Source organism: Phocoena sinus, chromosome X (genome assembly GCF_008692025.1).
Source record: "Phocoena sinus isolate mPhoSin1 chromosome X, mPhoSin1.pri, whole genome shotgun sequence".
NCBI lineage: Eukaryota > Metazoa > Chordata > Mammalia > Artiodactyla > Phocoenidae > Phocoena > Phocoena sinus.
In genome coordinates, this window is record NC_045784.1 from 117,658,026 (window position 1) to 117,682,570 (window position 24,545).

General features: G+C 41.0%; 1 protein-coding gene across 1 annotated transcript in view; it reads right to left on the reverse strand.

Moving 5' to 3' along the window:
* The window catches only part of FGF13 (fibroblast growth factor 13), a 67,604-nt gene that overhangs the window by 2,387 nt on the left and 40,672 nt on the right, over window positions 1-24,545 (reverse strand). Inside the window, exon 4 of the mRNA XM_032620928.1 lies at window positions 229-427. Within this exon, the coding sequence (XP_032476819.1) occupies window positions 229-427 (199 nt within the window). The remainder of the gene's footprint in view (window positions 1-228; window positions 428-24,545) is intronic.

Below are 24,545 nucleotides of genomic sequence, written 5' to 3' on the forward strand. Positions count from 1 at the left end.
ACATAAGAAAGGTGTTACCACGTGCAGATATACTATGGAAAAGTTAAAATCAGGAGATTAGATGCTACTGTCAATGCTTTAGTGTTTTTTTAAGTGTAAAACGTTACTGAATTTTTGTATAAACGCCTCAGTATGGAAGAATTACATTCCACTTTCGAAAGCGTGAAAAAGGATTGATTTCAATACCGATACTCATTTAATCCATAGCTGGTATAATATCAAGTTTACCTTTCAGTGGTTTGGGCAGAAAGTGAGCTGCAGGCTTGTTCTTCTTCACATGGTTTCCTTTCATGATCTCTCCTTCTTTGTTCAGACCCAGATACCACCCTCGGCCTGACTGCTGCTGACGGTATATCATTGATGAATATGTCACATAATAATTTTCAAACACCGATTCTTTGAATTTGCACTCAGGTGTGAAATGTTCCTACAAGAGAAGTAGATAAACAAAAGCTCAATATTTATAGCTATGAATTTCATGGAGAACCATATCCTTCAGGAGTTCAGGACATACTTTGTTAGAGCTTGTTATGACTGGTGTTCTATTTTAATAGCAGAAACTATTATCATTGGAAACTAAAACTATATATAACATTTCATGTGATGCTTTAGAAAAGGCCCTAAGTGCAAGTGCTACTGATCAATGATTAGCTCTCTTTGTAATAAGGTAATGGAAAAATTAGAAGCAGCCACCTAAGTGTAATGTATTGGAAAAATACAGGAGCCAAAGATTGAAAAGACAAGCATAAAACTGTCACATGGAGCTTTGTTCCCTTCCGGATTAAATGAGAAAATAAACATCCGATCCCTGTACTTAATTTTCATAGATTATCCAGTTACTATGTACTATAATTTTCAATTGCCCCAGGCTGAAATCTGTGTTATACTGTTACAATGCTGGCTGCCTAGATTTCTAAAGAGATGCTACAAAGAAAGATTACCTTTTACTTTTAGATAAACCAAATTGATTTTTTTTTCAGATCATTGGACCTTGACTTAAAAAGAAAAAAATAATTCCCTCATCACCCCATCCTTGCCTTACAGTAACATTTCACACAAATCAATATAGAAACAAGGAATTTACAGTAATTCTACAAGCAGACATGAGAGAGCAGGCCAGGAGACTTTGAACCCGGCAACGTGGTTTCCTGCCACGTACGTGGCCATGTTTTCTTTGGACTTGCCCGTACAAAAGAAGGGTTCCTGACCCAACAGACTGTTTTTGAAAACAAACAAAAAAACCCATAAAACCTTCTTTCAAGTTTTGTAATACGTGTATGTACGCAATAAACAGCTATTTAAAATATCCATTTATAAGCAAAGTGAAATGAACAGCAGATTTTAATCTCTAAGTAATCTACAGAGCAGCAGTGGGTCCACTTGGAGTAAAAGATGATGAGGAAAATGCGAAGTGAGCTACATGTGAAAGTGGCACTAAGGAAGCCATTCAATTTGTACTATTTTGCTGAGATATTATCAGGAATAAGTTTGTTTTTTTTTTTTTTTTTTTTTTTTTTTGCGGTATGCGGGCCCCTCACTGCTGTGGCCTTTCCCGTTGCGGAGCACAGGCTCCGGACGTGCAGGCTCAGCGGCCATGGCTCACGGGCCCAGCCGCTCCGCGGCATGTGGGATCTTCCGGGACCGGGGCACGAACCCGTGTCCCCTGCATCGGCAGGCGGACTCTCAACCACTGCGCCACCAGGGAAGCCCAGGAATAAGTTTTGATAAAACCCTGAAAAAAAACCCACCTTGCAATAAAAATACTGCAAGCTTTCTGGACACCTGTCTTTTCTGAATGATGTCTCCATGGTCCTACCTTCCTTCATGTTAGATAGCATTCCAAGCAAAGCACACTATCTGAGCGACAGACAGTGATTTACTATCAGAGAATCACTTCCGCAAAGAGGGACAGATTCCTCAAATGAGGCAGCCTTTTTCTGAAAGTTAAATAATTGAACACTTTTTTCTGGAAATCCACAAAATCTGTTTCACTCAGTAATCTCACTGGTTCCCCCATCTGGCTTCCAGGGTGCACAGATCAGAGTCATCTTTTGGCATAATTTCAGCCTAGGGGCATACTTGATAGATCCTCAGAAGATTCAAACAAATTCAACCTACTCAAGAAGCAATGTACTTTGAAGGCAACTATCACGTGGTAGGAACGAAAGTGTTCTATTTATGGGGCTGTGAACGCTCCTCTTTGTAGAATTCTCAACGTAGGGAAAGCCAAGGTATGTCTACAAAGAAATCTGACTAAAATAGTCTCCATGTGTCCTCTAGGGATGAGGACAGTTGTACAGAATGTTGGTTTCGCCTTGCCTAGCGTAAAATGACAATCTAATGTGACATTTAAAATTCTCCACAATTCAGGGACATCCCTGGTGGTCCAGCAGTTAAGACTCCATGCTTCCAACGCAGGGGGGCGCAGGTTCGATACCTGGTCGGGGAACTAAGATCCCACATGCCGCGCGGTGTGGCCATAAATAAATGAGTAAATAAATAAATAAATCTTCACAACTCAGTCGCTACCTTGCCTTGTCTCCACCATAGAACCATGTGTGCCTTTACAGACGCCGTTCATGTCATTTCTGTACCTCTCCACCTACTGGCTTTCCTCTCATTCCTCAAGGTCTAGCTCAAATATGACTGCCCCTGGAATCATATATGATCTCTCCCAGTCAGAACCGATGACACTCATATTTGTGCTCCCGGAAACTCTATCTACATCTCCAGCATGGCCCCGTGACCCAGGCGTGTGCATTCCTTGCTCCAGAAGACAAGGAATTTGTCTTATTTCTGAATTCACCTTCCAGTCATAAAGGACTGGTCGTACTGTCTAGCACATAGCAGACCACTTGGTTTTGCTTACAGGATCTGCACTGCAGAGATTCAGATTGAATTCGGAAATTCCAGGATTCAGAAGTATCAACCAGTAAAAAGTCTGCAGGGAATTTCCCGAACACCATAGAACGAAATCAGCTGTATATAGAAGGAGGTTGTCATTGCAGGGACAGATCCTGCATGTGTGACTTCGTAACTGTTCAGAATAACAGATACTACACAGATACCGGCACCTACAACGTGAGGAGGAAAAACACTCGGCAATTGTTACAACTATTGGAAAATGGCAAGGAAGGACTCAATGAACTGAATGCTCTGTCACATCCTGGCAATTTCTTAGTCATCACCACTAAATTTGGACTCAAGAACTCAGTAGAGAGGGAGGAAAATGAGGCCAAAAAAAGAATGTTGAAGCAACCAAAGGAGTGCTCTGTTCTCTGTGTGTGACGCTGTCATTTTATCCAGTGCTGGAAGGAACAGGCAGAAGAGGCTTGATTTTTATCAAATGTGGAAAGACGTGAACATCCCACCCAATACAGGAAGGGCCACCAAAGGGAAGAGGGGGTGCAGGTGCCTCTCTGTCTCAGCAGTGGTTCACAGAAATAACAGAGATTGGATTGCATCCTAACCAGAGAAGCCCTGTTCAGAGAATACCAGGTAGACATCTGGCAAGGAATCAATCTCCTTTGACTGACCTGAAGCTGATTATTAGCGCTCTCGAAAAAGGTACCGTAGTGGCCTTGATACACAGTAGGCACTAAACAGAGGCAGCAGTCACTGTGCTCTGTATTTAACATGCATTAGATAAATACCTGTTATCATAATAAATGAATTAAAAAGATGTCAAGCATTCCTTGCACAGCCACTAAGAAATTATTTGGCGTGAATACAAAAGAAAAGGCGCTTTATATCTTCTAACCTTTTATGCATCGATTTCTCTTAAAAGTTGTTTACCTCTCTTGCACACCTATACTAATTTCAGAGGAATAATGTTAGTAATCTTCAGAGGAATAACTCTGAAAAAAATATAGATATTCAATCTCTCTAAAATCTCTTCTCTGTAATCATCATCTCTATTCCCCTTAAAGTTCAAGGTTCAGTGAATATTGAACTTCTTATCCAAGGAATCCATACTAGTTAGTTACTAGATCGTATTTTGGGTGATGAATGAAGAATCTACATAATGAGCAGATCCAGGAGCAAAACCTAATACCTCTCTCTTTTTTTTTTTACCAATTTACTCACTATTAAGGGCAAAATAGTTCTTTGGAGGTTGAAATATCACTGACAAGAAGAAAACATTTGAAACCCTCAACATCAGGTCAGTAGAGCATATAGGAGAATACCTACAGCTACAAATGGTGATGGTCAGCTGCCCTTATCAGGACATACCTCCACACAGACTTCGAGAGGCATTAACGCAATCAGTAACATTGGATATATGCAAAGAACCCCCAGATGCAATGGTGTGCTACAAAGCATTTTGGTCCAGAACAAAGGCTCTGGACCTGGGTAAATTGCTATCCTCTTTAGGGTCAGAAGAAGCAAGAGTGCCTTGAGTTGCCCCTGGCACCAAGGGCAAAGTATGGAGGAGATGCGTAACTCTCTGGCCTCCTGGAGCTGGAGCCAGTTCAGAAGAAGCATGGGCTGTGATGGTGGCTTCCTTGAAGGGAGCCAAGTAAGGGGCTCGTCACTCAGCAGGTGATGTGCAACTGCATCCTCAATAGCCATATCCAAAAAGGTGAGAGCTCGAAAACACCTGTATATCATGTACGTCATTCCCGTGCCCTAAACACATCTACGACAACCACAATACACACACCACGACTAAGTGCCTTCCTGATTAAAAGAAGTCATTCGGCAAACGTAGGCCTTAATATCAGGTTTTTCATACTTTTGCCCCCTGCTTTTGTATTTTCAGCTATGCTACCAACAGATAGGGCGGCAGTGTTTCACTTGAGTCTGTACCTCAGTAGGCTTTGAGGAGTGCCATGACTATTCTGGCTGTGCCATGCGGCATGCGGGATCTTAGTTCCCCAACCAAGGATTGAACCTGTGACCCCTGCAATGGAAGCGTGGCGTCTCAACCACTGGACAGCCAGGGAGGTCCTGCCATGACTATTGTAAACGTTTCCTTTGAACACATTTCTCTCAAAAGAAATCTTTTTTTAAATGGGTTGCGCTGATTTCCTTGCATCTCAAGAGAGCAGCAGAGTCTCCTCAGGTTGTCCGTACATAAAATGGCAACACTAAGGTCCTAGACTGTTGAACAAAGCCTGAACATTGAATATAAGCTTTCGCATATGTATACGCTATGTCAAGCGCACAAATCCCGGTAGAGGTGAATGTTTCTCAATACATTTTGTTCTAATCACATGTAATATTTTCATTGGCATCACAGAACACAGAAAAACAGTTTAGACATCGATGAGTGAGCATTTAAAGAAACTTTAAAAAATGAACCTAGTGAAACATGATTTCCTCTTTTCAGCAGGTGCTATAAACATATTATAACTGATCTATCTCTCCCTTTAATCCTCTCACTTCCTTCTCTTTTCCTCCTCTCTTCTGGCCACATTTTCAGTAGCCTGAAGATCCAATTAATTTAACAATTACTGCCAATAGCAAGGGTCACTCTTCTAATTCTCAGCCACGTTCTGATGACAATTTATTTTCTAGGTTTAAAGTTAGCAGGTTATTGAAGCAGGTCTGACTTGTGTGCGTCAATTATTCCCCAGCCTAAAGAAAATAATATGCAAATTAAAATTAGATTTTCAACTCTGTTAAAAAAGAAAACAAAATAGAGTCTTTAAAATATGGGGGGTGACACTGTAACTACATATATTCTCTATATAAGCTTCCCCTCTATCGGTGATTTCAAAATCCAGGATTAATGATTACATTCAGGATTTTGATCAAGGCGCGAGAAAGGAGAGGACTGGGAAGAGGGAATCAGTACTTAGCCGGTGCACTGTAGCTGAACAAAATTATTAATTCAGGACAAACAGAGTTTGGTTTGTTCACTCAGATATCCTCTGGACTGTGGGATACTTGAGGGCAGCTCCTAGCATGGGGCCTGGCTTAGAGTCAACGATCAATGTAACTCTGGCGAAATAAATAACAGAAAGAATGAAATATCATAGGAAGAGGACTTGGGAGCTAGCTTATACAGATCCAAAAAAGGGTTAAACGTGGCGGGGTATGAATAGAGGGCTGTTTTAGAGGAGAGACCGACAAGTCAGAACTTGCCTGCCGGGGCAGAAAGAGTAGGTGATAAAAGGAGGAAAGCAGTCTACAGGTAAATTCAATTTAAAAAACTGGAGAGGGAGGGAGAGAGGGAGGAGCGAGGGAGGGGTGGAAGGGAAGGATGGAGGGAGGGAGGTGGAGAGGGAGGAAGAGAAGGGGGACCAATAAAGACAAAACTGATGCTGAAGCTGCAAAATAAAGAGATTTCCTGGTAACCAAGATATAAGCATTAGACTGATACTCTTGGTCTTTGGGTCCGCAAATAGCAGACACTGCAACTAAATTCTATTAACTTGATTTTTGTAAAATGGTGCAGGGCGGGGGCGGGGGGGGGGGGGGGAAACACCTGACCTTACAGGATGGACGAGGAGCCAATGAGATGATGTATGTGAAAGAAGCTCTGAAAATTGTAAAGCTCCATACACATGAAACGTGGGATTACTCTGATAATACATGCCCAGAAAACCAAGGCAAAATAAATAAATTCTCTCTTCTTTTCGAAGTTCTTTTCACCCTGGAATCAATTTCTAAAGAAAGCATCTGCCCATCTGTGTTTTATTAACATGGAAGGAGATAAATTCCGCCAAAAATTAGGACTGCACATGAAAGACACTCAGTGTTCTCCTCCAGGCCTGGTTCCCCGAAAACTGTTTCGCTTCCTTCCATTTGTCATTTTGGTCCGCAGTCGGCTGAAAAGGCTGCAGTGCTTCGAGCCACAGCACTAAACAAATGAAGTGCTGAAGAATGGGCCTCGTCAAATACCGTGCCACAGAATGACTTCAAAGTACCCATGCTAACTGGCAACCACTTGTAAAGAAACACATTATGATTAAGAAGATGCACATGGGACTATTTCTCCTCATATGGTTATAGTGAAACTTCTTGGTAGCAGTTTTGTATTCCAAGACATCTAACAGACATTTTCATTTACCTTATGTTGAGCCCACAAAATAGGGAGCGGAGTATTGCTTTTTCTCAACTCTTCCCAAACAAAAAATGAAAAAAACCCCAAAAGTTAATGAGTTTGTCAACCGATGCCCTGTTTAAAACAGAATTAGGATGCAGATATGACCACATTTTAGCCCTGGGTTTCATTGAGTCCTTTGCATTGGCTTGTTCTGGATTGTCATACATCTCTGTAGAGCAGTCTCATGCAATGTCAAATTTCACAATCTGTTTTATAAAATACACTGAGATAAGCTACAATAAAGCAGGAGACAAAACAAAAACACCATATCCCTTACAGAGCCTAAGAGGGGTGATTTTTGTTGTGATAAAAAATTACATGATCCTAAGGCCTCACTCAGCTCCAAACCTGGTCTGCAGATACATTCTGAAATGGAAGTAACTTGCCGAGACTTGTGACGAAGCAGAGGGACAGGCCATACGTCTCCAGGGCTGTATAATTGGCCCAAGGCAGTGTCAGTCTGACCCAAGCCTTGTGGAAGAATACAGATTGGTTAAGAATCCAATTAGCAGAAGATGGATTTCATTTTACATAAGATATGCTACAGAGACTGTGGCCATCATATTATTTTTTTAATCTTACTAGATTAAATCTTGCTGTTGAACAAAAATCTGTGGAAAAGCATGTTTTTTCAGCCAAAGAACAATTCTCTGAAGTGAGTAATTCTCTCCAACTTTGTCTATTATGTGTATTAACTCGTGGTGTTGGCTTTTCTTATAAGCAGGGCTGACCTATGTGCTTTGAAAGGGGAACCAAATATCAGATATGATTTCTAAAAATAAACTTTCCTGTCTTTTGGCTGGTTACTGGAATTAATCTGTGACCATTAGCTAACTATTCTCCATTACTGTGAAGCTTTCTAATTTGTGGCAAGATTCTTCTGTATAATAACTTCACAGGGGGATCTAAGCCCATCGGCAAGAGAATGACTTTGGGAATATTTATAGTCAGTGAGAGAATAAACTTAGTAGGCTGTATCCTTTTAAATAGCTCTTCCAAGCTCCTGTCCAAAAATTCAAAGCCTGGGAACTCTGAAAACTTTTCCTAGACATCCAACAAACTGTCATGTAAAGGAGAAAGGTTCTTTCTGCGTAGATCAATTGAAAAAACTCTGGCAAGGTAGGTGGCCTATTAAAAATAAAACCATACCCACGTGGGTGCATAGCTTGTTCTAGTACTGCAGGCAATTGTGAAGGTGGTAATTCTGATTTGTACTGGATAGCAGTTGTGTTAGATTTGATAGGGTCTGTCTCTGTAGAAGAGAGTCATTTACAATTGCCAGGAGTCTACTTCGTCAAAGACTTTCAAAGAAGACTTCTTATTTTTTCTCTTGCACAGGTAGGAAAGCAATGCCACTGCTCAGAAGGAAATCACTAATGCCTGCTTTGCACCGCAAACCAGAAAACCTGGAATCACAGGGCAGGGTGCAAAGGCCTCATCTATAAACCAAGGATGAGAAAGACGTCGTAGAGGGCTATTGGACTGCCACATCACATAACACCTGCAAATGACTTCTGGGGATAGGAAATCTTACAGAGTCCTATTTCTACGTAGAGAGCACATTTCCACTAACATTTGCCCCTTGAAATGAGCTAATGAAAGGAAGCTTGTGACAGTCACTTACCATGAGTCTGAGTAGTACTCAGGGGTAGTCAGTTCATTAAGTTAAGACTCAAATGGAAGAATTCATTCTCAACTACTCCTTGCCCCGGGAGCCTAGGCCCCTTTGCGTATCTAACGATCTGACTTAATCTCGACAGCAGGCCTCTGTACCAGCTTCAGAATGGCCTGAGAGAGGAGTTCTACCACCTCACAAGTGAGAAAGCCACAGGAAAGAAGCCCTTAACAAGCCATTCCCTTATGAACTCAACTGCAAGTGCGCCTTTTCACCCAAACAGTCACTGTGTAGACAAGAGCTGTGATGTCAATTCTCTTCTCAACGGACAGTTCCAACATTGGCTGACGGTTCAGCCGCCCTTCCTCCTATTCGTGTGCCCTGGCTCTCTGAACACCAAAGAGCTCTGTTCAAACCTGCCTCTTCCACCTTCCAGATTTCTGACTTTGGGCAATTTACCTGGGCTCTGATCTTGCATCTCTTAAGAGGAGAATAGCATCACGTGCCTCCCAGGGAGGACTGCAGGGGAGCACGGAAAGCAGCTAGTGTATGTGTTGGTGCTCACAGACTGTGGCATCCCTTGCCTTCACTTAATTTTCTGTTCACGTGACAGCAAGGAGAATGCAGCGTCCTCCCAACTTGAAACTGGTATGAAAACTAGTGGTTGGCAGTGCGAACAAACGGAGTAGAGAAGCACCTTTCCAGTTCACAGAGAGGTTCATGTTACACATTAACTGTATGGGTGAGGATTGCTTTCGTTAGTGATTCCTATGCAAGGGTAACAATACATGAGCTCTTAATATGGGGCTTAAGATATCCTAGGATTCTAAAATTGGAATTACTGCAATGTGTATCAGTGAACCCACATGATCTTAAAGAGATCTGTGAACTAATCCAGTATTAATGGCCCAAATGACATCTACATGTCTCATTTTAATGCCACAAAAGTACAACATTATCTCATTTCTTTTGTTCTAAACCAGTGTTTTGCTAGTTCTACTTTCATAATGCAGGTTACTAATAACAATACCGAAAAATCTAATAGTACCTTATGTTTAAGCAGTGCCTACTTTTAAAGTTTTCTACAACTGCTTAAACAGTTTTGGCATTCGAATGAGATAAGGGACAGTTTAATAATGATGATGATAAGAAAGGTAATGATTACAATGGATTTGGTGGACCTTTTTTTTTTTTTAACAGTTGAAGAAATGAAACCAGAGATATTAATATACTGGAATCTGGCTTTCACACTTTCTTTTAGAGAATGAATCCAGAGCAGGGAAGCAGCTCCTTCCAGAGGAAGCTGAAATCTGTTTAAGGTAGCTGCTGTTGACACGCGAGAGACCCTTATTTTAAGGCAACCTGATCTCTAAGGGCTGAAAAACACCGAGGACCCAGCAGTGCTAACTGGCCCTGGGCTGCAGAAAGAAGGAAGAGCTTTAACTCAAAGCACAAGCCAAGCCCGCCAGCCTGTCTGCCACTGGCTTCTCCACCAGGCCAGGCAGCTTCCCATGGATCTTAAGTAAATGTGTCCATGGAACATTCTCCTAGCTCATGCCATGAAAACTTCATTCTTCTACTGCAAAATACTCATCTCTGAATCTCAGCACACTTGGGTTTTTTTTTTTTTTTTTCTTTTCAGGGACCTCTCTACACTCAGAGTTTTTAGGGGATGACGCCAGAGCAATTTTACTGAAAGTCGGCACAGAGGTGGGTAACCGGTCAGAGTCCTGCATGCGTGCATACGCTCGCAATAGAGACAGACAGACTGACAGACGGGGGTGGCAGACAAAAAGAGAACAAGAAGTGAACGCAGAGAAAGTCCATGCGATGATTTCTTCTTTTTCCCAATTCTGTAATCCTGTGGCCTTTGAGAAATGCCTGCTATTCCCCACCCCGTACAAGGGGGAAGGTGGGAAAGTGAGCCATCTCACTTGTTGGAGAAAATCTGTTTCCTGTCCCGATTCCCAGCTGTGCTCAGACCTCAGGGTAAAATCTGAGAAGCCACCTAGGGCAGGTTGTTCTTCTGTTAGTATCTATAGAGGAGCCTGATAAACGAATAAACACATTTCTTCCCAGAGATTTTCCTATATGTAATGTACATCCATCTCTGAAAGAAAAAAAGGGAATCCAGGTCTTTCGAGAAACTCAGGATGAGTGCAAAGTTCATTAAAATAAGATACTTTGAAAGATGAACGTTGCTATCATAAAGTGAATTATATTTTCATAAGAGGAATGTAATGCTCAGATGTGTAGCTATGGTGCAGTAAACAAGACAACGGTTCCCTGTTTATGACCAAACTGTGGTCACCTGTGATGCCGTTTATTATAAGCATCACCTGATATCATGGTCAGGGAGAAACCACTGCAGGGAAGCCTGAATTCTAAGAACGCAATGCTTTACAGGAGTGTTTAGGCCGAGTATCCAGCTACAATTCATAAATGAGCTTTTGATAGCTTAGTTTAAATTAAATTGGGTCTGTTCTAGATTTCCTGAAATACCGCAACATTTTTAGATTAATTTTTTAAAGGGTTTTGATGACATTCAATTTTGAGATAGGCAAATTACAGTTCTTTATCAAAATATGCAATTTCAATTTTCAAATATTTGTTACCTTAAGTATTACCGGAGTTTGAAAACACAATGCAAGGATATAATATAAACTCCGAGGATATATCAAAATGATTAATACTTCATAAGCTTTGCACAACCATGACCTGTTTGCAGTAATTTTCAGCTTCCATTTTCAACAGTGTAGACTGTTAAAGCATTTGCACGAGAATGCAAAATTATCCCTGCAGGGAACACTTAAAACTTAAGGTAATTATATAGCATAGAAGTGACTTCAAAGAACTCCAACAAAATAACAAATAATTCTACAGTCACCCTTCAAAATGCTTATTATTCTGTGTTACCAGTGATCTTGACCACTAAAATCCCTCTCTTTACAATTATATTCACATTATCAATTCTTACTTTGTTCTTTTACCATCAAGCTCTTACAGCTGGCCCTGAAAATTTGCATGCTGTAAAAGCTGAACTAGAAAGCTAGTAGAGATGAATTCCCCAGTTATATCCATGCTGTGAACAGAACCATAACACCCCCTTAATATATCTTATCATTGCACTTTTATACTAAACACGCATCCAAATCAGGTCCTATTTTTTACATTCCTCCTGTTCAAAATCTTTTAAGGGCTCCCTGCTGCCTACAGGATAAAAATCCAAACTCCCTGGCCTGGTGTTCAAGCCCTCCACAATCGCGCACATGTGTTCCTACAACTTTAGCATAAGATTCCTCCAAACCAGCCAGACTGGAGAAATAAGGCCAGGACCAAAAGGAGCAGAGATTGTTTCTTATGAATGGAAAAATATCTCCTCCAAACCAATTAGTGTGCTTCGGAAGCTGGGATAGTCACTGTGATTAGAGATAATATATATATATATTTTTATATTATATATTTTATATATTTTAATTCAAACAAACGCCTTGCGCTTCTGGAACAACCGAGCAGCCTCATGTCATGGTTCCACGCGCTGTGACTTAGCAGGGGCTGCCCCCGGGTATGCAATTCTCTGGGGGCCACTTGCTAATAATCGGCACCTCTTCCTTTCACAGCACATGGAGGAAAAAGAGTCAAATGTCAGCGTGCTAGGAACCTCCAGGCTCAGCTTCGGCTGGGATGCAAAAGCACTTTACAATTGATTATTTCTGAAGACTTTTCACAGTATCGAGGAAGAGGGTAATGAAATCGTATCTGAACAGAAGGAAGCTAAATTATTTATCTCATACTAATTTATACCAGACGGCTGGTGATGAAAAATCTATACTGGCAAATCTGCTGTATATATTACTTTAAAGATAATCAAGGGGGCTAAAACCTTAAATGGTCACAATATATTTGGATTTAGTTTTATGGCTCCTATCGATTCCATACATAGGTTCTTCTACGTGCACGTGATTGGGACGTGATAAATCGTATCACCAAGTCATTAGAAGCTGCATCATCTATTCATGAATTACATCAGCAGTTGGATTGCTTCTCTTTCTTTAACCCGCAGAGAGAACACATTTGGGATGTTGCCACACGAGGGTGCCTACTATAGCCCCCTGCATCAGGAGGGTGCAAATGACACTCCTTCCCCAAGAGAGAGAGAAGGAGTTGGCCCTTCAGCGAGATCACAGTCCTCAGGATGAAACTCCCTCACTGAGCTTCAGGCAGAACGGGTTAAATGCTGACTTCCGACTACAATAAACAGTTGATGACTGGAAGGGAGATAGGGTGTACCAGATGTACATCCTTTTCCTTTTCTGCCCAAGTTATGTGTCCTGGGAGAGGGTTGTATGGGTTCAGCATCCAATTTGGGCCTGTCCTGGATCCACCTCCTCTCTGCTCTGAAGCTCACCCCTGGAGAAAGCCCAGCCTTGTCCTTTGGTTGACTCTCAAATGCCAATTGTTCGGGGAAGGATAGAAGACGTTCAATTACATGTGCTGGTTCATATCAAACGACGTTCACATGAGCCTAGCTACTCGATACTGTTCTCCAGGTAAAGCAGGTAAAACTTCTGGCCCTGGAAAGGAATCGGTTTGTGTACAAAATCCCAAAGTATGATTCGCCTAGTGAATCAGAGCTTCTCTGAACAACATCTTTATATAATGTTTATTATTTTGCAGAACGTGCAGTATCATCTCTGGTTGACTTATGAAGACCAATTATCTTACATAATTATGGGGGTTATATGCCTTCAAGTCAACAAAGATTTTTTGAGTGCCTATCACATGCACCATTTTTCCTAAACTAGATGCCGATACTCATGGTGCTTTAGCACTCTGGGGAGAGCAGCTGCTGTCCCCCAAGAGCTGTCCAAAGAGCACTTCCCAAGCTGCAGCCAGAACTCATGCAATGCCCCCAAGTGTGTCCTTACGGTGAGAGACAACAGACCAAAATTGAGTTCCACAGTCTATTGTGGCCAAGCAAGATACAGACCTACTGTGGGTGAATATCTTCCCACTACGATAACCTGATTGAGCATTTATTCCATTTGCAAAGGATTCATTTAGTAGTCTCATCTGTTACAGTTACGTGTTCTGTCAGCAGCAGCAGCAGCTAAGCATTTACCAATCTCTGAAAAAGTATGACCATCCCAGGTCAAGGTATAGATTAGAATGGTAATAGCTTATGTTGAAACCTAAGAACAAATCCTTCAGAATCACGTGAGAATGATCGAAGTTGCCACTGTGATATTACCTAAAGGAACATAGAACCCGTACATTCTATGACTAGCCAAACTCGAGTTAATTTAATCATAGTAACTAACTGCAAGTGATACTGTACACCATCTGCCAATATAAGATAATAAGGCTCCATTGTTAAATCACTGTCCTGCACGGCGAGGTTACTAGTACTCCAATCACCAGCAACAGTATGCCGTAAACACACTTTGGTGTCGCTGAAGTTATACTTTCTGCAATTCTGATTTATTGAAAGAATGTTTTCAGAAGCCAGACATTTGCAGAAAATCATAGGGAAAAGGCATGAACGGGGGGGGGGGGGGGGGGGGGGGCTGTGAGTTAAGTGACCAGAATAAAAGACAGTACGAATACTCCTTTGAGTGAACACTAACAGAGTTTCAAATCTCAGAGCTTTGGGGGTGACTCCATAGGCCATGCCCAGTTGTCAGGGACTTTGCTAATTTTCTAGCGTTACAAAGAACCAGGAGGGGGCAAATCAAACGGATGTGACGCCATCAGAACTTCGGTGTTTAACTTTGCGCCAACGCATCAAATTACCGGTGGGTTCCAGTGAGAGAGCAGAGATGGGCGTATACACAGCAACCCGTCACTAAAGGACAGACGTAAACACAGAGTCGGTGTGAGAACTGCTGCAGATCACATTTTGTCTTCTTAGCAACATTAACTCTCTGTTCTTTTAAATAGTCTTAATGTTTATCCAAAGTTGCTTACTGTATCTTGAGTGAGCAATAATAGGTTCGATTTTCCCTGAGCCTGAGTCACAGCCTGGTAGTAAATTAGCTGCTCAGGAAGGTGCGTTACTTCCTTGAGGCCACTGAGCCATCATTTAAGGCATTAAAGCTTGCTTTCATTTATGAAGATGCTACTGACTCACTTCAGTAGGAGTTGTTTTTCCTGCACTGCTGATGCCTGAGTTGAAGGAATGTACTCGTTTTTTTTCCTCCTTGCAGTATGGATGGACTGGGCTAATGACACGTTCTTGTCAACTGCATTGTGACCCATGGAGCAAATGCCCACGATGTTTATTCTGCAGCTGCAGAACAAAGCGAAGTCCATGAGGGCTGGGGGAGACCGCAGATTCCTCGATAGCGTCCTCTAATTGACATTGACTGCGTAAGTGGCCACTAGTGCCATAAAAGCCACCCTTGTAGTAAAGCAATAATTTACCACATGAGGCAAATCCTGTCGCTCCTCTACTCAACACCCTCCAATGGCTTCCCTTCTCAAGAATCAAAAGCAAAGTCCTTACCTTGGACAATAAGATCATATGTTATCTGATCCCAGTTATTGATACTTCTCTATTCTAGTCTCTCACTTGCCCCTTTTTTTTTCTTTCACTTTATGTCAGTTACACTGGCTTCCTAGCTTGTCCCTTGAACATGCCAACCATATTCTCACTTAAGGGCTTTTGAATTTGCTGATACCTCTGTCTAGAATTTTTTTCCTTTAGATGTCCACCTGAACCCTTCCTTCCTGTCCATCAAATGCCACCTTAACAGAGAGGCTTTCCCTGACCACCCTATATGAAAGCTGCCCCTATCTCTCAGCATGCCCTGTCCCCCAACCCTGCTTGTTTCTTCTCCAAAGCAAATTATGTATGAATTTGTTTATATCTACTTCTGTCTACCCGCTCTAGAACATAAGCTCCACGAGGACAGGGACTATATTCTGTCCATTGTTGTATTCCAGTACTTGGAACAGCGCCTCAAGCTCTGTATTCACGCCGTAAAAATTTGCTGAATGAATAGACGGGTGAATTCTGGTGGCGTGATAAATTGAAGGGACAAGTCGGTCCAGATTATTAAGGTCTCTGCATAAGTATTAAAGAATTAGTTCGTCATAAAATGATATTTTGGCTCCTTTGAGGTACAGTTATTGGGGCGTTCATTTTCACTGTGGTTATGAACTGCATTGTAATTGTAAACCAGCAACTCTACCCGGAGAAACAAAATAAACCTTTACTAACATTCTTTTGAACTATACATGAAAGGCTATTCATAAAAAATGGTAGGTCAACATGAAAGGAAATAGCTAAAGAGAATAATACCTTTGAAAAGTATGCCAACAGGTAATTAATCATTGAAAGCAGCAAATCCTGATGGCTAGTAAATTTCAAGGGCTTATCTTGTAACATATGAAAGTGCAATCTTCTCCTCAACATATTAGAAATGTCAGTTCATTGTACTGAACAAAAGAATAAATGAAGAATACGTCTTTCCCAAGAAGATGCTATTATTTTTGATGATTTCATTAAAAGACATTAAATAAAGATTAAAACACTAAAATATCAAGAAGAGTTTAGCTAGGGCCCTAGTGCTTCACTCTGATGTGTTTTTCATGGGGGTTTAATGCCTGATATGACTTGTGCTTACATTGCCCCGTGTAGAGCACAGGCACCTCAGGCTGAACAGATGCAGTGTAGAAGGGTTCACATCTCATTTCCTTGCCGTGGACCACATTTCGTCTTCCACTTACCGAAACAAAGATAACGATTTTTAAAGAAAGAGGAATGTTAAAGAAGAGATAAATGCCACAACTTGCTAATTAAGTACAATGGGATACAAAAACCACTTCAGTGCCACACTTTAGATGTTGTTTAGAGAAAGGAATAATTTGGAAGGAAGCACAGTGAAGGAGAAAGAAAAAAGAATGGTTTAATTGTGAATACACTTTGCATAAATAAACATTTACATTTGTCAACAGCAATAAATGCAAACCTTACCACTACTGCACTCACTGGATGATTACAGGAGACAAGTGCCTTGCTTAATATGGACCCAGAAGGAACTTTATCTAACCAAATGCCTGGGATGGTTCTGCCAGTAGTAGAGGTTCAGGGCCCTGATCCAGGTGTAATGAAGAGGTTTGGCTGTATTCCCTGTGAGATAGTCTCTTTTGGATATAAACTAATGGACTAGATACTGGAACCTTATAAAATAAAGCAACATGCATATTAGGCCTCTAGTTGTTCTTTTCATGGAAACTGGTTTGTAAGATATGCTCACTTCAATCAAACGTCTTGGCCTGTCGATTTTGACACACGGGGAAAAGGAAAAGTAGATAAACAGTCCTAACTAAAGGCTAATGGCAAATAGCAGCCCAGAACTGTCGTACTTTCCACTCTCTTCTTCATTTTATGTTCTATATTAAGGCAACTTTGCGCACTGGTTGAGAAAATAGGTTTTCAAGTCAGACAGTGGCCGAGCACAAATTAGAACCCAGGTCTGTCTAACCGGGTAACTTTGGGCAAGTACTGTAACCTCCGGCCTTAGTTTCCTCACCCTTAAAATGGGAAAAATAATTTTATTCATAGGGTTGTTGGGAGGATTAAATAGGTTAAGATTTGGACTAGGCTGCCTAGCCCATAATAAGGAAGAGAATTTTCTAAAGCAAATGTTTTAAATTCAGGAACGAAGGGCACTATTGTAGGACACTGGCATTCACGTAAAGCACAATTACTCTGTGCCTGAATGAAACATCGGGGCAGTGCTGGCTGCTAACAAAGTCGTGTCACTCCCCTGTGCGAACCAGAGCGGGGCTGACAACCAACTCACGCCTGCGGTCAGCATCACATCTGCTTCGGGATGCTTTAGGCGTTTGGTTCTGAAAATGGGGTGGTGGCAGGTACTGAAATTCTGTGAACTCATTTTTGGGGTAAAGTCGGTTTTTCTTTCTGTCCTTAACCAGTCGTCCTTCGAGCGGAGGTTGGGATCCTCTCCCTTCAAGAACTGAAACAACAGCTGGTAAACATCTGGCTAAGAAATCCCTGGGGGGTTTCTCTGGATATGCTCTTCCACTCCTCTGCTCTTTCTCAGCTTTTGAGGAGCGAAGCCGCTTCTCCTGTTGCCAGGCAATGAATTCCAAGAGCTTAATTTGGTTAGTGACTACTAAAAATGCATCTCCTTCTAGTGCACCTTCTTGCCTACATCCTAGTTCCTAGGCCTTCTTTGTTTTTTGTTAATGCTGACGTCTAAAATTACTGTTCAATGCTGCGCTGCAACGGTGATCTGTTCATGGTACTCTTCATCTGCGAGTGGTCGGGTATTAGTGAAAAGGGGACCTTGAGTGGGCACTTGATTGTAATTAACAGTTCAAAGTCTGTTTCTTCCATTTGACTCTAAGCTCAGAGAAGGCAGGGGCTGTGTTTGCCAAATGTCAGGCAATCAGTGGATTATTGCTTGAATGGATGGATGGATGGATGGATGGAAATATATATACTATAGGAATCTATTATGAAAGGAGTAGAAGGACTAAAGATTCAAAAAAGAGAGCAAGAAACATTTATTCAGGATCTTACTAACCCGCTAAAGTAAAACAAGAGGAGCTGAGATTGGGTGTGTAATTTGGTGAGACAGTCAATAGTAGGTGGAAAAAGTGAAGAGAGAAAGGGTTAAGATGTGCTAAGGAGGGGCTACCAGGGTTGATCTATGCGTGTGATAGTTACTTGAGAGGGAAACTGCCTTTTAGGGGCTGCTATCCTAAACAGATTTTAGCCAATCAGTATCGATATTACATAATGACGGCGTGAAAGGATAATTATTTAGTATCCAATCAAAGGATGTGTAATTAATATGAAAGTGTAATGATTATGTTGCATCCAACCTGAGGTTAACATTTGGAGCTCAACTGCTAATATGAATGCTTTGCATCTGTTCACAGCACATACGTTGTTATGCTAACCCTATGTTTGGGGGGTGTAACTGGAGAATGCACACCTTCTTTGGGGCCACTCTCGCACGTGGGGGTCATACCTGTGATCCTAGGATACTTCATTCATTCACTCAGCAAACATTTATTGAACACCTACTACGTGCATGAAAAGTTGAGACACTAAGCTAAGCACTAGGGCTACAGAAGTGGACGAGACATAGCTGTTTTCTTCTCTTCCGGAATTTACGGTCTGGTTAAAGAAACGAGAGGTAAATGTGCAAGTACTGTTGGCAAGGTGAGTATTGAAGTAGGAGTTATCACGGTACACTATGGGATCTTGGAGGACACACAGTTAAGCTATCTAGTCAGGGAAAGAGTTGCAGTTTGGTAGACCCAGGTTTAACAGCCATTTTATCCTGAGGGCCACTAGATAGGCTCAGTCACAACACTGGATATTTGATAATAGAAACGGCCGACATTTACTGAATGCTCACAGGATGTCAGTAACATGCACGGGGCTTATCCTATGGAATAGGAGGAAATACCATATGGAAATCCCACAGGTGCTGGGAGGAAAAAGAACAGAGTTGCCTTGGGAAGTTTTCTAAGAAGGCTTTCTCTAGGCTGCAGTGGCTTCTCACAGCTGATAGCAACAGAGAACAAGAGGCATCCCGTGGCCCTCTCTCTTGGTTGGCGAGGAGTTCACCTGAGCTTGTTGGAGGGTGGAGCATAGCACCTTGGGGTTCTCGCGACAGCCAGTGATTGCACAGTGCCCGTCACCAGAAAGAAGTATATGGGTCGAACGTGAGTAAGTTTTCTGGCAGACGCCAGCAGGTCACTAGCTTAATGCTGGAGGGTAAAAATGGTTTTAAAAATGGTGGGAGGAAAGGAAACAGCCTTCTCTTCAATCTTCCACGTAGCTATTACTAAAGTATGAAACAAATGACAGGTGGAGAGAAGACAGACGCAACGTCCAGGGAAACAGAGACGGCTGGGAAATCCTCATTTGGGAACATGGTGAGGCATCTTAACCATGGACGTGCCATATACAGAAAGGAAGAACGTGCCAGCTACAGGCATTGTTAAGGCCTAACTTCCGCAGCCTGACTGACAGTGTTGTATTTAATGACCCCTATTGAAGCTTTTCAGAAATGATGGCATTTCATAGATCACCCCTGTACACTCTGAGCTCGATGCCCAATTATTGGTAAAATGACTTCTTTATAGCGTCCTCCTTGAAGGAAGCCTTGTCTTTAGGAGTTACAGAAAATCAGTCTCAGCAAAAACAAAGCTAATTAATTGACATAGGTTCATGGATGGCCTATGGGCAGGGTACTATACTAGATTCTTGGAAAGGAATGAAAAGATTTAATTGAACCTCTGGCTTTAATTTTGACCCCCAAGGGTCGCATTTATTATGAATAAACACAACCCATTAAAATCACTAACTGACAGATTAGGTGTCTATGTGACTCCATCAACTATTAAAGTAACATTAATCACTCCATATTCTTCAATGATCTTACTAGAACCAAACACAGATTCATCTCTAGCAGGCACTGACTTCATACCAGAGTGAGCATGTAAGAGATGGACATTTGCCTTTACCCCTAAAAAGCCAGTAACGGGAGCCTTCACTCAAGTCACATGGGTATGCACAATCTATTTGAAAATATTTTAAAACTTTGACCCAATGTTATACGATGATATCGCGTGTGATGCTGGAGTCACATGGCTTACTTTTTATTATCTCAACTTTTCACTTCATGGGTACGGCTATATGCTTAAAGAAATCAAATCTTTTACCGATGACTGGGCTTTATGGAGGCTTACTCTGGGAATTCACAACAGAAATCCAGTTTATTTTCCAGTATTTCACCTGCTGAAAGAAATCACCAGCCCCCACCATGATTACTGCTCTGATGCCACCAATCACAACCTGAAATATTTGATGACCCCAGGCTTTTGACGATTCTGTTTCCTCCTCAATTACTAGAGAAGACAGCAGAAGAGTCTAGTGAAGATCTCACCTTATTGATTTGCTTCAGATTTTTAAAGTGAGCTGAGAGTAAGGTATTTATTATGTTTAACTGGTTGGTTTATTTTCTTGAGTATCAGCATGAAAGTACAGACTGCGAAATAAGTTCCATTTGCACTCAAGTCATTTTCCCAAGTCATTTTCAGAATGAGCAAAAAGCGTGAGCCTGTCGAAACGGACAAGATTCCTTTAAAGAAAGGTGTGACCAAATACAACCAGCAATTAGGAGCAGAAATCGCCTTCACTACAACAGCCATCAGCTAAGGCGCACAGCACATGTGGGAAACTAATCCTTGAAAATCTTCTTTCCTTCCGTACGGCTACTTAAATGAAAGCACCTAGCTAATCCAATTATTCTAACTGTCCCTTTAAAATTAAATTTTTGATTTATTTTGGCTAGGTAGATAATTCAAAAGTTATGACAAATTTGAATTCAGTTGACCGGTATAGAAGAATTATCATTCTTCGGAAGTATTACAGAAAAGAACTTTCCAGTTTGTCTGAAAAATGTTTGTGCATTCAAGGGTCTGGAGTAGCTTCTGTAAGTCCAGTTACATTCTTTTAGATCAAGGAGTTCTAATGCGGAGGGATCCTGGGCTCTGTCACCCCATTTCACTAAGACTCTTACTAACGTCTGGCAAATGCTTTGAACCTTGGGTTTTACAATTTATATAATGGAAAGTATGATACTGACCTTTCTCATTCATATGTTAAGGGGTGATGAATACTATTTCTACAAAGCCATATAATTACAGCTTGATGTTTTTCACATAACCGTCTTTAAAGAGGAAGTTATGTTTTAAAGTGGAAGCCCTCATCTCCTGCATATTCTGACAAATACCTCAAATTGAAAGAAACTGCCCCACATCACACTTCAATGATATAAGGCGAAATATAGGATCTTAACTCAAACTGATGGTGAAATACCAGCTTGCTTTTTCTATCAATCTTATATAATCCTGAAAGTTGGTCTTCTTATCTCTCTAATCCTTCTGAAATGTGAAGGACATGAGTAATGGCTTGAAAAAAAAAAAGAATGACAGATCTTCACCATCACATTAATACCTTCTAAATCAATGACCTAAAAAGGTTCCACAGAGTGATTTTTTAAAAATTAAATGTAAAACAAACATTGGAAACATAACCATCTTTCTTGTTTCCATTAGCCATGTACTTTTGTTAATTTAATGTATACTTGGAGTATTCATGTCTAAACAAAGGTATCACATAGATTATTAACTCATCATTGGTCAGGGGAAATAAAATTAACTGGATTTCCAATTTAATCTGTCAAAGGAAATCATTGTTAGAACCCACTCCTTTAAAAGTGAAATGGTATAGCCTTCCCTGAAAATCCTTTGGGTTGCAAATAAGTGATGGCAGCCTTATAATCTTTTGTTAATCCATCTGTATATTTTGTTTAAATAATTTACACCTTGTCTAGCAAGGCAAGCCAATGATTTGGAGTGCCCTTCCTAGAAGTACTCTATGGAATACATTCTATTTGAATGCCGCTCTATCTATGTAAGATACTTTTCATTTTTAGAATACGTGATTTGCAATTTATTATATTTGCAGGAGTTACATAGGGAATACATGCTCACTTTAGTATTCACCCAACAAAAATATAACTGAGAAGAATAATTTCTGCACCAAAGACCATCTTGTACAGTCCAAGGATCCAACAGAAAGACATCTGAGGAGTTCTGCTCCTTTAGACAATATACACTGTGTTCTTTCCAGAAGTCTATTACCACTACTACTGATTTTCTGGAGGAATCAGAGCTGGTAAGTGGATAACAAGAGACCCAAACTGCGTGATTGCTTGGCTAGTATATGTCATTTTCCCTTCTTGCCCCAATCTCTATCAGAGCTGTCTTACTCAGCCTTCTCTTTCTGTTGCACACTGAATAAATAAGAGCTTGGGAAAGTTTATTAGCAGTATAACCCTCAAGTCTCACCCTGTCAGATGCTTGGTGTTCCTCTAGAATTGGCATTTGTGGACGCAGAATAGTGATTTGCTTTGTACCTATTCCATAAATCTGAACTGTGATTCTCTTCTTTACTGAGAGACCTACAACGAAGTAAGGCTCTAGCTTTCCAAGCTCCGATGCTGAGTCCACTCAGCACTCTGGAGCCCCAGTGGGGATGAATGAAAATATTTCACTGTGAACTCTGGTGATGTTACTGCCGCCGCGTTACTTTACCGTATTAGATGCTTTCCATACCCAGGAGTCCAGGAGGCAGCATGATTCTGTCGGGAAGTCTTCCTTGTTCCTCATATAGCCTTCTGTTTCAGCAATAATATTAGATAGTAATTTAATTTATCTGCCTATGATTACTTTGGTTAAAAAAAATGAGAGAGGGAAAGAACTGCTAGATTCGGTGAGATAAAGATATAGGAATAAAGATGGATACTTCTTTATTCACGTTCACGGGTAGTTTGCCATTTTCACGTGTTTCGTTCTGTAGGAATGGTTTCATTTTATTTGATTCGATAACTGGGATATAATGAGAAATAGAATCAAGCTGTGAAGATGTTCATGACAAAATCTCTCTCGCTAAACACTAGTTCTTTAAATGTGATGCAAATTTCATCAGGTGCTTTGAACCATCGTTATCACCTTAGTCTTTGGGAAGAAGAAAACACAATCTTCAGTAAAAATTCTAACTTGTATATTAACCAAGTTTTGCTTCTCTCTGGAGGAAGTAGGATAAGATGCAAATAAACAAAGCTTCACTATAAGAAATGAGGGAATTTGCACTTACATAAAGCCTCATCCGAGTCTATGTGAGAAATACAAAAAATTCCACGTCAGTCACGTTGAAATTCATGAGGTCCTAATGATGTTCCTGATTTCTATAGGCCTGGCACTGAATGATTGACTTCCTGAGCTCTGACAAAATCAGATCCATTGTCCTTTTAATTTTATTATTTTTTCCTACGAAACAGTTCCTTTTTACACAAAAGTACAGTGATAGGCAACGACAAGTACAATAAAACGGAAAACGTTCCCAGTTAACAATGAATGATTAAACTGTCTCAGTAGCTGTCAATACGGTTCCATATTCTTGCTGAATGAAAAGACGCCTTTGGAATATGCTTTAACCATGATTTTAATTTATATATTGTTCAGCACGAAAAAATTAGCTTACTAAATAATGCTTTCTAAAAAGCATTATCCAAAAATAAATCGCAGCAATCAGCAATACACATACTGAAATCTTCCTGTCCAGGAAATTCCCACTTTTAGGTAGAGTAAAGCATGTCTCCGTGACAGAGGAATAAAATGTAATTCAGGTAAAATGGCACGTCTGACTCTGAAAACATTTGGATTCCGTTCAGAAGTTGCTTCTGAACACTAAAAGCAGCAAGGGCCTCTTCAGTTTTCCATTTGCTGATTGTTTCTAAGCTACTCTGCAATGAAAAAACACGCCCACGCCTTACTAGTGGATGATCATTAAGAAGGAGAGAATGGCTTTTAGCGAGCTTCCATCCACAGTCCAGAGGAATGCATGGGCTATGGGGCAGAGACTCTGATGGCTGCTGAGTAGTTGCCGGGCGCTGTCACCAGGCAGCTGACAGACAAGATAGTTGGAGGGTCCCTTTGCTCCAGAAGGCTCTCGGCTTTCACATTTCCTTTTTCATTGTCTGCTCCAAAGCCATATTTAGGGTTTCTAAACTACCCGTGCTTTCTAAGGAGCTTCAGCTTGGACAGGACCAGCTCCTCCCCCACTCCCCAAAGTCAGATTCTGGACTAATGGAAAGAAAAAAAAATCAGCGTAAGTTATTCAAGAGAACAGATTGACCTCAAATGTGTTCTTGGAATTCTGTATTGGGCAACATGGTGTTCAGGGCAGAAGTCTGTCTTCCTAATTATATTTTGCTGAGGTGAATATTAAAATGATTGTGTATTTTCTGAGCCTCCTTA